Here is a 13,947-nt window from a genome sequence, read left to right on the forward strand (position 1 = left end):
CTGGTTCTGGTTCTGGTTCTGGTTCAGGTTCTGATCAATTGTGCGTAACACAGCTGGATCAATTGAAGGCTGTTCCCTGATGACTCTGACTTCTGTTCCAGCATCAGACTGATGACTGTAGTCGGGGGCAATATCCTGTTCTTTGTCCTCATCAGAATATCTCTCAGATTCTCATCACACTGTAATTTTACAGCTTCAGGTTCAGGAGCAAGAATCCAACATTCATCAATCACATTGTCTCTGTTTTGTTCTCCTTCTTCCACTGCACTCTGAATCTCCTCACAAAAGTTTCTCTTATTTGTCTGTTTGTCTTAATGCTTTTCACAGACTCAATGTCCTCAGAACAAGGAAGTTGTATGCAGCCAGAATAGTAGAAGAACTGATAGGTTTGGGACCATCATAATGTTGAAATAATAATAGTGCTGACTGAATACCAAACTGAATTAGCGGCATTTTAATGCTGGCTGAAAAAAAGAGCCAAACAGGCAAGAAGGTGAAATCAGTGACAAACAGGTTCTCCACAGCAGAGAGATGGATTATGGCACTCTTCCTCTTCCTCCTCCTCCTCCTCCTCCTCCTCCTCCTCCTCCTCCTCGCCGCGCCCCATCCTCATCCTCCACCACCTCAACTGAGTTCTGATGGGTCGGTTCAGATGGTCTCTGAAGATCAGACACCAGAACAGAGGCGGATCAGAACCAAACCCAGCAGCTCTGCTGAAGCTCAGGAGAACTCTGAGTCCAGATGTGGACCCTGGTCTCCTCCAGAACCTCCTCTGTTCTGCTGTGGAGGAACTGTGTGGCTTCAGTTCTGCAGCAGGACCTTCTCAGCTGCAGCAGAAGAAGAAAGGACTTCCTGTGTTCAGGTTGGATAGAAACCTGGATATTTTTCTAGCTTGTGGTTCTGCTTCCAGCGTAGATGTTCTCCAGGTTCTGATCTGGATCTAGTGGACTGTAGAGCTCATCAGGTTTCCTCTCATCCACTTTGAGATCTTCAGCCTCCTTTAGATTCAACCTGAAGCTTCTTCTGACAGAGCTGCAGCTAATATTTAGCATGATGTTTATTATTCTAGCCTCAGTGTTCTGTTCTTCATGTGACTCCACTGAATCCAACTCTGATGTCGTCCACTTCAGAAGTGATGAAGATCCATTTTTCTTTCTCTTCCTGCTCATTTCTTTCCAAAGCTCCCATTTTTTCCAGGAGGATCTTCAATGTTCTCCAGCTCTCTTTAGATGATGAAGGAACTCAGACTGACTCCACCCGGCTGGTGCTCCAGGTGAGCAGAAACAAACAAACCCTAAAGTCGTCCCTGCAGACCAGCTTTAGATTTGGATCAACTGAACATCAAGCTTCAGTAACGTCTCAGTTAAAGTTTGTTTTCCAGATCTGAGGTCAGAAAGTTCTGGTTTCCATCATGTCCCAGTTCTTAGTTCTGCTTTTTTCTGCTTCTTTTTCTCCACTGTCCACCTAACAGAGACAAGAGGATTAAATACTAACGTAAACAACAACAAAGATTTCACATATTAAAACTTTTGCTATGTCCAAACATGAGAGATAATTTATAAATAAATAATAATTGATCTCATCTCCCTCCTCCTGTGTTCTGCAGAATAACTCGGCTCAGTCAGAAACAATCAGAACCAGAATTAATCAACTAGCTGCTCTTAGGAAGTTTTGATTCAGTAACTTAGGATTGTTTATTTTCATGCAACCTGCATTTGACTTTGAATGAATGTTTCCCTCTTTTACTAGACATTATTTGTTATTTTCAGTGTTGTGAGATTTATTTGACTCATGTATAATTTATGGTCCAGAGAACTTTACTGTTAAATGTTGTTTAACTGGTTGCAGGTTTTTCACTTGTTCTTCTGACTGAGTAGCTGCTGTATTGTTCCTGCAAGTTTGTTGTATGTTTATGTTAATTAGGTGAATTTATAACCAGATCATTTTTTAATTTTCCACATCACATAGTATCATTTATAACTAATGCAAAAAATAAACAGTCAATCCAGGCGATCAGCAAAGATCGGCCTCATGGGTGATCGGAATCGGAATCGGCAGCAATAACCCTGATGGGAGCCTCCCTACCAAAGATCTTTCTAAAAAGTCCAGTATTGACTTTTGGCTGGTATCAAAGCAAGTCGATTCTGCTGCTGTTAATATTGATACGCACCCTGCTCCTTTCTCTGACCATAAAATAATCATGTTAAGCCTTTCACTCTCGGCGCCCGGCATTCCTAGAGCTGTCTGTTGGAAGATGAACAACAGTCTCTCATATGAGGATGTTATTGAAACCATCAGATCCCTGATTAAATCCCGCTGGGAGGAAGCCTGGAGACAAAACTCCTTTAGTCCTTTTTGGGAACTGTTAAAATATGACATAGGAAAATTTATGAGATCCTTTCGTAGTAACCTTGCAAAAAAGAGAAGGCAAGAGGCAGAAAGTCTTTGCTCTCAGATAGCTTCTTTATCCAGGATTAGCCATAATAACCTTAAAGATGATGACCTTTCTCTCTTTAGTGAATGTCAAACTAAACTTGATGAAATATATAAACAGAAGCTCGAGGCGCGTTTGTCAGGTCTAGAGCGAGATGGTTGGAGGAAGTGGAGCAGTGTTCTTCCTACTTTTCTGGTTTAGAAAAATCTAAACTTCATAATACTTTAGACACATTTAAAGTTAATGACAAGATTGTATCAGATCATAAAACTCTTGGTTCATTTTGTTCCAATTTTTACAACAACCTCTATTCTTCTAAATACTCAGATGAAAAAGCTTCTTTACTGATTGACTCCATGAAACATTGTAAAGTTTTATCTGAGGCTGATAACAAAATGTGTGATGCTAACCTCACTGTACAGGAAGTAGAAGAGGCTATTTTAAGTCTTCAAAACAACAAATCACCAGGTAGTGATGGGCTGTCAAGTGAGCTTTATAAGAAATGTGTCAAAGATCTTAGTCCCTTTATTCTCAGCTCTCTTTCAGAAATTATTGGTCGTGGAGAATTGCCTCCTACTTTAACACAAGGCCTTATTACTCTGATCCCAACAGCTGGCAAAGACAAATTACTCATTGACAACTGGAGACCTATTTGCTTACTGAACAATGAATATAAAGTTTTTACTGTTATTTTGGCCAGAAGAATTAAACAAACCTTCAGTTCTATTATTGATGAATCTCAATCAGGTTTCATGTCCCACAAACACAAACAACTTAAGGCTTGTGCTGGATCTACTAGACTATTCACAACTAATAAATGATAACAGCTTTATTTGGTTTTTAGGCTTTTATAAGGCTTGTGACTCTATAGATCATGGCTTTAAGTATCGGGCCTTAGATAATTTTGTTTTTGGGCAATATTCAATAAAATCTATTCAGACTCTTTACCAGAAAGGTAACTGCTGTATTAAACTGAAGCATGGCTCCTGTCCCAGATTTCCAGTATCCAGAGGAGTGAGACAGGTTTGCCCCGTTTCCCCTCATTTATTCCTGATTGCAGCTCAACATCTTGCAACATTTATTCTGGAAAACAATATCTGTGGTATCTCAGCTGCTGATAGAGAAATTTGTATTAGTCAATTTGCTGATGACGCAACACTGTTTCTGAGAGATGCTGACCAGATTCCTGTTATTAAGCTCATCCAAACTTTCTCTGATGCTTCAGGCCTCAAACTTCATTTAAACAAATGTGAATTTCTTCTCATATCATCTTGTAGCGAATCCCATCTTTACAACATTCCTGTTAAAACACAAGTTTCATATCTTGGGGTAATTATCACAAAAGATGCCAAAGAAAGATGCAAGCTTAACTTTGACCCTACAATTGATAAAACCAAAAAGAAATTAAACCACTGGCTTCAAATAGATTTATCTTTAAGAGGAAGAATATTGTTATCTAAAGCTGAAGGAATATCCAGACTAACTTATGCTGCATTAACGTTAAATGTTGATACTGCTACCTGTAAAACTATTGATAAAATGCTCTACAATTTTATCTTCAAGAATAAAACACATTACATCAAAGACTCTGTGTTCCTAAACCCTGTAGACTCAGGTGGTCTAAACTTTTTAGATTTCTCATCTTTAAATCACACATTTAAAATCAATTGGATCAGAAATGTTTTATTGAACTCTTTGTGGAATTTTATCCTTGATTATATTTTCTCTAAACTTGGTGGTTAACTAAACTACTCTATATTACTATTTAGTCTAACTAAAACTAGCCACTTATCACAAACAGATGCTCCTTGCTTGGTCTCTAATTTATAAACATTTTTTCTCCCCTCACACATTTCTCATCTGGAATAACTGAAATATTCTTTACAAAAACCAATCTCTGTTTTTCCCTAAGTGGTTTAATAATAATATTACTTTTGTAAAACAATTATTTAACTCTTTCGGGTACCTAAAGTCTTACTCTGAATTTTTATCCACCTACTGGATCCCAGTTCCCTCCAGGGAATTTGCTATTGTTCTGGATGCCGTTCCTAAAGAAGTTCTGCTCTTTAAGGTCCATCATCATTCTGGGGAGAACAGAGCTGCAGACATACATTGTTCTGTTTCTGAATCTGCTGTGGGTAAAATTTGTTCCTCCTCTAAACCCTCCACTAGAAACAGGAATATAAGATCCTTATTTCAGAAGGACATTGCTACTACACCTTATGTGACCCACTACTGGAGACAGTTTGTTTCTGATCTCAAATGGACAACGGTTTGGACTCTGCCCTCCAAATCCTTCATTACGAACAAACCTGGTGATGTTTGCTTCAAACTTCTCCAGCGGTGCTACCCTGCAAAACAAAACCTGCACAAGGATACAGAACGTTGCTGCTCTTTCTGTACCTTGGTTTCTGGTCCAAACCAAGCTCGTCATTTTATTTTAACAAGGAAAGATGCAGCGATGGATAGCAGCCGTCAATCATAATGACTGGCAGCTCTCGGTGTGACCACGGATTTACAGCCAACACTTTATACAAGGTCAGAAGATTAACGTTCATATACTGTATTAGTAAGTATGATTAGAAAGATATCAAATGTCACATTATGGAGAAGGTAGCATCTAACCATCAGTAACCATGGAAACAATGCCACGCCATCATGTAGCCTAGCATGTATTGAAAAAAATGATTAGCGTTTCGTCTTCTGTACGTTTTTAAGGCTGCTCCGGTTTAAGGGGAAACGCTGTTTATGACACAGTGACATAAATCATGTGGTGTGAATTCAGGCAAACTTGGTAATTTGATCAACACGTCAGGAGGGAGGAGGTTTGGGTCGGTTTGTAAGCTAGCTGTTTCAGGCTTCTGTAAATACCCCAACCAGGTGTGTTACGTTCACAGACAGATTAGCTCAACTCCAACAAGTAGAAACCAGAAATAAACTGACAAAAACAACTTGGGAAAACAACTTCATCCGTTTAGTTCAATACTCCAGATTCTCACTTCCGATCTACATCATGGCGCTTCGAATGGTTAAGTGACGTAGTTGCAAAGGGTCAATACTTGGGTTTCCCCTTTGCCATAAATGCTGTTTTAACCTAAACAATGTAATATTATCTGGAAGTAATCTGGCTAATGGCTCAAGGCTTCATGCTGATGTCTAAGCATCAAATAAACACAAATCAGTCTGATTAAAATAACAATACTAATGCCTGTGTGTTGATAACTATAAATAGATCCTTCATAGCTTCCTCAGTAAAATGCTTAGCTCCCCCTTAGCACCTGCAGAAAATCATTCTGTAGCCGCCACTTTGCTTCTTAACAAAAATAGACTAATATTGTTGTTATCTATGTTCAAAAATGGATTGTATTGGTTACATGTACTTGAGTAACTTTTTTTGGGAAAAAGGTACTTATAAGATTAGTTTTACTGAACTGTTTTTATTTTTCTTGTACTTGAGTAATATTATTTCTTCTCTTGAATAGATTGATTTTGCATTCAAAGAAATAGACTCAAGAAATTGGAAACCTTAGATTTCAGTAACATATGAGCTGTTTATGCTAATTTCAGCTTAATTATTCAACATTAAACATGTCACTGTTTATATTCTTATTTTTGTGGTATTAAACATAGTTGTTTTATTTGAAATGTTCCATAAATATCTATACTTATATTATTTGTTTATGTTTTTATATTAAAGTAATAGCTAGTTTAGTCTGCCCCCTTACCTGCACCCCCAAATCAAGCCAATGCCCCTCTGCTAAACATTTCTGGATTGATCAGACAGCAGAGAGGCAGAGGAAGCTGCCATCAGCTGCTGCACTTCTACTATCAGTCCACTAGATGGCGACATGGAGCAACATTTACATTCACTGATTCAACCTGAACAACAGGAAGTATTTTAATTAGTTAATTATTAATCTCTACAAGTGGATTATCTGCTGCATCAAATGGTAACTATTTAATAATCTGACTGAATCAAAGACATTTTAAGAAAAATATTTTATTTTGAAATGAAGCAGCAAAAAACTGTTGGGTTTGACATTACTGGTTGAGACTGGAGTTTGATTTATTGAAATAAAATCATGAAGCAGTTTGTTTAGAGAAGAAAATAAAGGAACATTATCTGTTCCTCATGTTATCTTTTCTTCCACATTATCAATAATTTAGTAATCCTGCAGATTAACTTTCCAGCAGCAGGAAGAAGAATCTTTGAGCTGAATTTAGAAGTGAACATTTTCTCCAAACATCATAAAACAGAAAGAAGTTGGAAAGTTCCAGTGGACAAACTTCAAGTAGAAAACAAAGCAAATTTACAGTTTGTTCAAATGATCCAAAGAGTTGAAGAACATCTGAACAACAGACTGAGACCCAACAGAACCACAGGAGAACCAAAATAATGCCACACCTGTACAGAGACAAAACAGAACTGGACTTTTACCTGACATAAACCACATGAGTTCAAAGTCAAGTCTGAATGCTGGGAAATCTGCTCTCCTCCCATTCAGTGATGTTCAGGTTCTGAGCTTTAAAAACAATTGGAAACATCAGCAATTTAGTCCACTAACAGTGGTAATAGTACTTCTGCTGTTAATTGAGTAAATTCGCCATCTTAAATTTTAAAAATTGCTGCTCTTTATAACAAATTAAACTGTGTAAACTTGTTATTCTGAAGCAACAATCATTAGTTTAATATATTAATTATGTTATTTTCTAAACTAATATAAACTAAAACGGATGTATGGAACATTCAGCATTCAGTCTAAAGAAGCTCAGCTCTTCTCAGCTCTGAGACATTTTCTGAATAAATCCCAGTCAGTGGAATCTGCAGACCTGCTCAGATCCAAACATCCCATTTTTCAGGAGTCACTGGTTTCATCTGTGTCATTGTTCCAGCTGCTGAGGTCAGAATCCAGCTGTGAAACCTGGAGGTTGAATGTTCAGGTTCTCTCCTCCCAAACATCCCCCCTCCCTCCAGCTGTGGAGAACAGCTGGAAAACAGCTGCATGTGTAAATAATGAGTCTGGAACAAGCTGCCACCTCTCTGCTGCTTGATCTGACTCTGACTTTAAATTCAGGTTGATGATTGAAATGAAATCAGGGTTTCAACCTGGATCAGCAGAATCTCCTCAGCTGATCCTGGTTTTAAACAGAGACTGTCCTCACTCTGCTCACCACACTAACATAATGATCAATGATTATATAGGAGCTTTAGGAATAATCTACATTAGAACAATGTGTGGTTTTAGCTGCAGTACTGTGGTGATGTTAAGGACTACAGTTTAGATTGTTTAATGTTTTGTTCATATTCTGACTGTATTTATAGTCAGACCAGTTACTGCAGCAGGAATCAACCAGCTGCTTTTTTCTCTGGACTCATTTCTCCTCAAATTATGTTGCATAAATAACAACCATGAAAACACAAGATTAAAAAAACTTAAGAACATAATAAAATATTAGCACAAAGAAAAACAATCAAGTGGTAGCAGAATTATCATCAATAACCATCATGAAACATTTTCATCAGAACTTCTCTCCTTCCTCATGAAGATTTTATCAACCTGCCTCTGATTTTACAGCAAACCTTCTGCTGCTCTGAAAGAAGAAACTACAAACCAGGTGAGCTGTCACATAATCAGTTATTCAACATTTATAACACCTTGACTTTGAACTCTGAGTTGTTCAGGTCATTTAAAAGTCCAGTTCTTCTGTGTCTCTGTTCAGGTGTGGCACAATTCTGGTTCTGTGATTCGGTTGGGTCTCAATGTGTTGTTCTTCTTTAACTCTTTGGGTCATTTGAACAAACTGTAAGTTTGCTTCTTTTCCTACTTCTATTTTGTCTACAGGACTTTTCATGTTTGTTTTTGCTCTCTGATGTTAACTTCTGATTTCAGCTCAAAGTTTCATCTCTCTTCTGTTTGAAGGTTAATCTACAGGATTAATAAATTATTGATGAACTAAAATCAAATACGACAAACAGCTGATGTTTCTTTCTTTTCGTCTCTGGACAAACTGCTTCATAATTTTATTTCATGGTATCAAACTCTGGTCTCCACCATTGAAGTTAGAAACAACAATTTCTTGTTGCTTACATTTAAAATGAAATATTATTTTTAATGTTTAGTCTTAGTCTTTGATTCAGCCTGATTATTAAATATCTAATGTTTGATGGAACATATAATCCACTTATAGAGTTTATTAATAATTAACTAAAATACTTCTTGTTGTTCAGGTTGAATCAGTGAATGTAAATGTTGCTCCATGTCTCCATCTAGTGGACTGATAGTAGAAGTGCAGCAGCTGATGGCAGCTTCCTCTGCCTCTCTGCTGTCTGACTGCATTCACCTGACACTGATATGAAGCAGAGAAGAAGAGCCAATCAGAGGAGGAGCAGCTGATCTTTTTCCAGCTCTAATGATGTAAAGGATGATCAGAGTTGATGTGCAGATGAATGATGTGTGTTTCCTCTGCAGGTGAAGGTAGAAAGTGTGTGTGAGCTGATGTGAATTCAGCAGCATGGATCAGTGTGAGGACAGAGAGGAGGGAGTCCCTCCCTCTAAAACCACTCTGTGTGGGGAAGATGAGAGCCAGAGCAAAGGTCAGAGGTGAGGTCACCATCTCTAACTGTCCACAGCCCTTTTCACACAGCGTTCACTATATCAGGCCAGAACAGACGTGGTGATGAAGCTGCTGCTGCTCCTCTTTGCTGCTTCATCCAGACTGAACAGATTAACTTTTAATCATCATGTTTCTGTCAGGTTACATCAGAGACTCAAACCAGAACCAGAACCAGAACCAGAACCCAGCTGTGTGTCCTTTAAGAGCGACAGGTCAAAGGAAGATTTCATTGACTTTAAATCTCCTGGATCTCCACCATCAGAGAGGTGAGCTGTTTCTAACTACTGTAACTGTTCTGTTTATATCTGTTATTATGACCATCCAATATTAATTTAACACACAAACACAAAAGGCAGAAGTGAGTTTAATTTCTAGATTGACATCTGGATTGTTCTCTAAATCTAAATTTAATTTATTTTCCAGACAAAGTAATGCTGAAAGAAAAAGGCTTTTATGAATTAATTTCATGATTCCAGTTTCATTTCTGTGGTTCAAACATCATCCAACGTAGTGAATTATTAACAATTTCCACAGTTAATCTAAAAAAAATATCTCATGTGGATATCTTTCAGAACCAGACGGTCTCTAACGGACCATCTGGTTCTGATCAGATCCTCCTTGGATGGTCAGAGTGGAAATGATTCCTGGTTCTTCTCCATGTCAGAGCTCAACACTAACATCACCAAACTTCTCTCAGTCATTTCAAACCACCATGTTTGTTTCAGAAACAGATTTTACTGCTCTTTAAACAAGGCTGGACATTATTCAGGAGGATCAATGACATGACATGTTTTTGAAACATGTCATGTATTATTTTTACCTGTTAAATTATAATCATGTTAACATGAGCTATTCAGCCGCATGATTTAGTTAATATTCACTTAGTTGAACCGTGAATCCAGATCCAATCACACATATAGCAGATGAACTTCTAACTTTTTCTCCTCAGTGAGAAAAACCACTGACTGTGGCCTCAATAACTTACAATAAATTAAATCAAACGACTGCACTGAAAATACCAGAACTTCAGCTGCTGGGTCTGAACATACAGCCTCACAAATTCCTCCTGGTCGCATCTGCAGAGAAATCTACACAAGTTCATCAGTCATTTGGATCTGTCTGCAGGGGCGTCACCAGGAATCTTGGGCCCCATGACAAAAAATTAGATTGGGCCCCCCATGCAGCTGCTGTTACAATTTTTTGAGTCTATTTGACCCATAAAAAGCGTCACAATATTAAAGGCTTGTAACTGCCTTGCTTTCTTTGGTCCAAAACTGATACTAGCACAATATTTACTGCTCATGAATTTTACATGCAACAATCTGCAAGTAGGTTGCTTAAATTTTTTCTATTAATTTTAGATTATTGAAATGTCTCTCCCCATGAACAACAGTCACAGACAACATGCAAAATATACATTCCAGACTTCTCAAAAAAATGCTGTGTAGTTGCATTTTATTCAAGGTGCAATATATAAGTTTAATCAAAAATATGTTTTCTCCATATTTGTTAAAGCTGTCACCATGTCGTGACAGTTTGCTATGAAACAGATAAAATGTGAATGGGAAAAGACAGGGGAAATAGATTTTTCACAGATTATCTTTCATACCATACTGTCACAACATAATGACAGTTTTAACAAATATGTAAAAATATATATTTTTTAAAGTCTCATACTGCACCTTTAATTTCACTTAGGAGAGGGCAGGTCAGGAGGAACGTGGGTTAGAGCTGCTACTGATTGACTCATCTGTTAAGTAGATAGATAGATAGATAGATAGATAGATAGATAGATAGATAGATAGATAGATAGATAGATAGATAGATAGATAGCATTTATTGTCATTGAACAGAATTCAACGAAATTTTTATTGCAACTCCCGTGCAAAAAGTCAAATATATACAATAAATAAAATAAACAAACACACAATAATAATAAAATGTACAGGTACCAGTTAAATATATGAATATGTTGGTAATTTTTTTCCTTTATTCATTAAATGCTAGTGAAATGGAGGCAAACAGTCTGTAGCTAAGCTAATTATGCTAAATGGGTGATAATCTCTCACAGTCTACCCACCTCTCTGAGAAAAACTGGGTTACAAAATGACACTTTTACCTTTTTCTCTCTCCCTCTCTGTTTTTTTTTTTTTGAAAACCTGATTTTATAATTTTTATTGGCAGCACAGTAACTGCCACAGTCACTCTTGTCTTCCACTGTCTGCTGCTGAAAACTGTCAAGAGTGCTAAGCAGGAATGAACCATTTCATGCAGATCCAGGGGGGTTCAGGGAAAATGTGGATGTGTGTTTTTAGGTCTGGGAGTGGTAACATTTAATTTTTACTGCTAAAAACTATTTCAGAAAACACAACATAATTAATTTTATAGTTGATGGGGCCCCATTTTTTTATTTATATGAACAAAAAAATTATAATTATTGTTGGGGGGGCCCCCCTGTTGGCCAGGGGCCCTTGGAATTGTCCTAACTTTTAGGACAATTCCACGTCCTAACATACAAGAATACGTGATTTATAATCATTAGTAAATCAAAATGCAAGATTACTTATATCTCTCAGGCCCTTATGATCTGTTTTCGGCATTTACTGGAGAGATCTCACCCCTCTATACCAGTTTTCACAATTTTCAAACAATTACATGTACTTAACCAGTGACTTGGGGTTATTTCATTACATGAGTTTAAAGGTGCAGCATTTTCTTTTTAAATATATAATTGGATTCAAAATATCTCATTTGAGCTTCAGACAACATTGCAGAGCTGAACAAATTAATGACGAGTTTAGAAACTCTCTGGTCTGAATGCTTCACTATACCTACACTGTGTGCACAATTATTAGGCAAGTTTTAGTTTTGATCATATCATTTTTATGCACATATTTCAACTCCTAGCAGTAAACATGGAATGCTTATTGAATATCAGCTAATGTGTATTTGTTTAATGAGGAAGGATGGGGCCTAAGGAGATCAACACCCTATATCAGTGTTTCTCAATTCTGGTCCTAAGTTCCCCCCTGCCTTGCATGTTTTGGGCATTTTCCCCTTCTGCCACACACCTGGATTGAATCTATGGGTGATTAACAGCCTTCTATGGTATTTGATGGCTTAAGAAGATGCCATGCAATCATCTGAATCAGCTGTTCTGAAATATACTGAAACATGCAGAGTAGAGGGGTCTGACGACTGGAATTGAGAAGCACTGCCCTATATCAAGGTGTGCATAATTGTTAGAAAGCTTCTTTTCTTCAAGCAAAATGGGCCAAAAAATAGATTTAAGTTACTCTGAAAAGTCCAAAATTGTAAAAGTCTTTCAGAAGAATGCAGCACTCTTGAAATTGCTAAGATATTGGGGCATTATCACATCAAATGTATTGCTCCAAATAGTAAACAGGGTCGCAAGAAACATGTTGAGAAAAAAAAGATGTAAATTAACTGCCAAAAATTTGAGAAAAATCAAACGTGAAGCTACCAGGAAGCCATTATCTTCCTGAAGCCATCATATTCGAGACCTCCAACCTTGAGCACCCAGAAGTACAAGATGTTCAGAACTCAGCGACATAGCCAAGGTAGGGAAGGTTGAAATCAGACCACTACTGAACAAGACACATAAGTTGAAACATCAAGACGGGCCTATAACATATCTGAAGTCATATTTTTCAAAGGTTTTATGGACTGATGAGATGAGAGTGACTCTTGATGGCCCAGACAGATGGATGGGCCAGTGGCGGGATCAGTATTCAGATATCACTTCATGGACCTTTAACTTCTAATTGTCTCTGTGTGGACAGATGCAATGTGAACTCATTGGCTTCCACCGATCTACAGGATCCATTTTAAATCCTCTCTATAACATCCAAGAGAGGATCCCACATGGACACACGCCCACATATCTCAGACCTCCTCCATGTTCACATCACCTCAGATCTAGTCATCAGAACTTGATGGATGTCCCACACTGTCCTGAAGACCTGTGTGGAAAGAGCCTTCACTTCCACTGTTCCCAAGCTCTGGGAAACTGTCTCCACCAGCATCAGATCTGCTGAAAGTGTGGAATGTTTGAAGCCAAAGTTCAGCACCAACATTTTAAAATGTCTACTGGGTGATTCTGGTGTTGCTGGTCTTCATCATTGTAGTTCATCTTCATCTTTCTAAATTCTTTGTATTTTGTTCATGTGATGCTCTGTTCTTCTGCTTTAAGTAGTCTTATTGCAAAACTGTTATTGTTATTTCCTCTGTGAATACTGTTGGATGAATATTTCCTAACTGTCTTATTGTTCCTGGTTCCTCCACAGAGTGGACCAGCAGAGCTCAGAGTTTGCCAGTGGTCCGTCTGCCCAGCAACATCAAACAAAGCTGGATTCCATATTTATGGTCTGTACATGTAGAAGAACTACTTTTCCATGGGTCCTGTTAACAGTCACCTCCATGCTGCATTTGTAGACCAGAGGACTGTCAGTCTGTTCAACATCCATCTGGTGTTTGGCTCCATGATGTCAGTCTTTTACCTTAATCTATTATTATGTTCCAGCTACTGGAGAACAACATTGTCACTTTTGTGAAGAACGAGCTGAAGAAAATCCAGAAGGTTCTGAATCCAGATTACCCAGAATGCTCAGAGAGTCAGAGAGAAGATGATGAGGTGTTGGAAGGTGATGATGAAGAACAGACAAGGATCAGCAGAGAGGCAGTGATGAAGATCACACTGAACTTCCTGAGGAGGATGAAGAAGGAGGAGCTGGCTGACTGTCTGCAGATCAGTAAGAGGATTTCTACAAAGATTTAACCTGATGGATAAATCACACATTTACTGATGTATGAAGAGATGGAATCACATTTATTCAAACCTCTTCAGAATATGATTTTGATTTGTTTGTGATGTCTGT

General features: G+C 37.9%; 1 protein-coding gene and 1 long non-coding RNA gene across 3 annotated transcripts in view; both read left to right on the forward strand.

Moving 5' to 3' along the window:
• Nucleotides 1–13,947, forward strand: part of LOC114149763 (NACHT, LRR and PYD domains-containing protein 12-like) — a 109,648-nt gene that overhangs the window by 81,400 nt on the left and 14,301 nt on the right. For both annotated transcript variants that reach the window (XM_028025846.1, XM_028025845.1), the window contains exons 4-6: nucleotides 9,219–9,315; nucleotides 13,357–13,435; nucleotides 13,593–13,821. In XM_028025846.1, coding sequence (XP_027881647.1) covers nucleotides 9,219–9,315; nucleotides 13,357–13,435; nucleotides 13,593–13,821 — 405 coding nt within the window. The remainder of the gene's footprint in view (nucleotides 1–9,218; nucleotides 9,316–13,356; nucleotides 13,436–13,592; nucleotides 13,822–13,947) is intronic.
• Nucleotides 4,739–8,956, forward strand: LOC114149843 (uncharacterized). Its single transcript, XR_003596609.1, has 3 exons — nucleotides 4,739–4,749; nucleotides 7,959–8,050; nucleotides 8,905–8,956. It is a non-coding gene; the product is annotated as an uncharacterized LOC114149843 (long non-coding RNA).

Source organism: Xiphophorus couchianus, chromosome 8 (genome assembly GCF_001444195.1).
Source record: "Xiphophorus couchianus chromosome 8, X_couchianus-1.0, whole genome shotgun sequence".
NCBI lineage: Eukaryota > Metazoa > Chordata > Actinopteri > Cyprinodontiformes > Poeciliidae > Xiphophorus > Xiphophorus couchianus.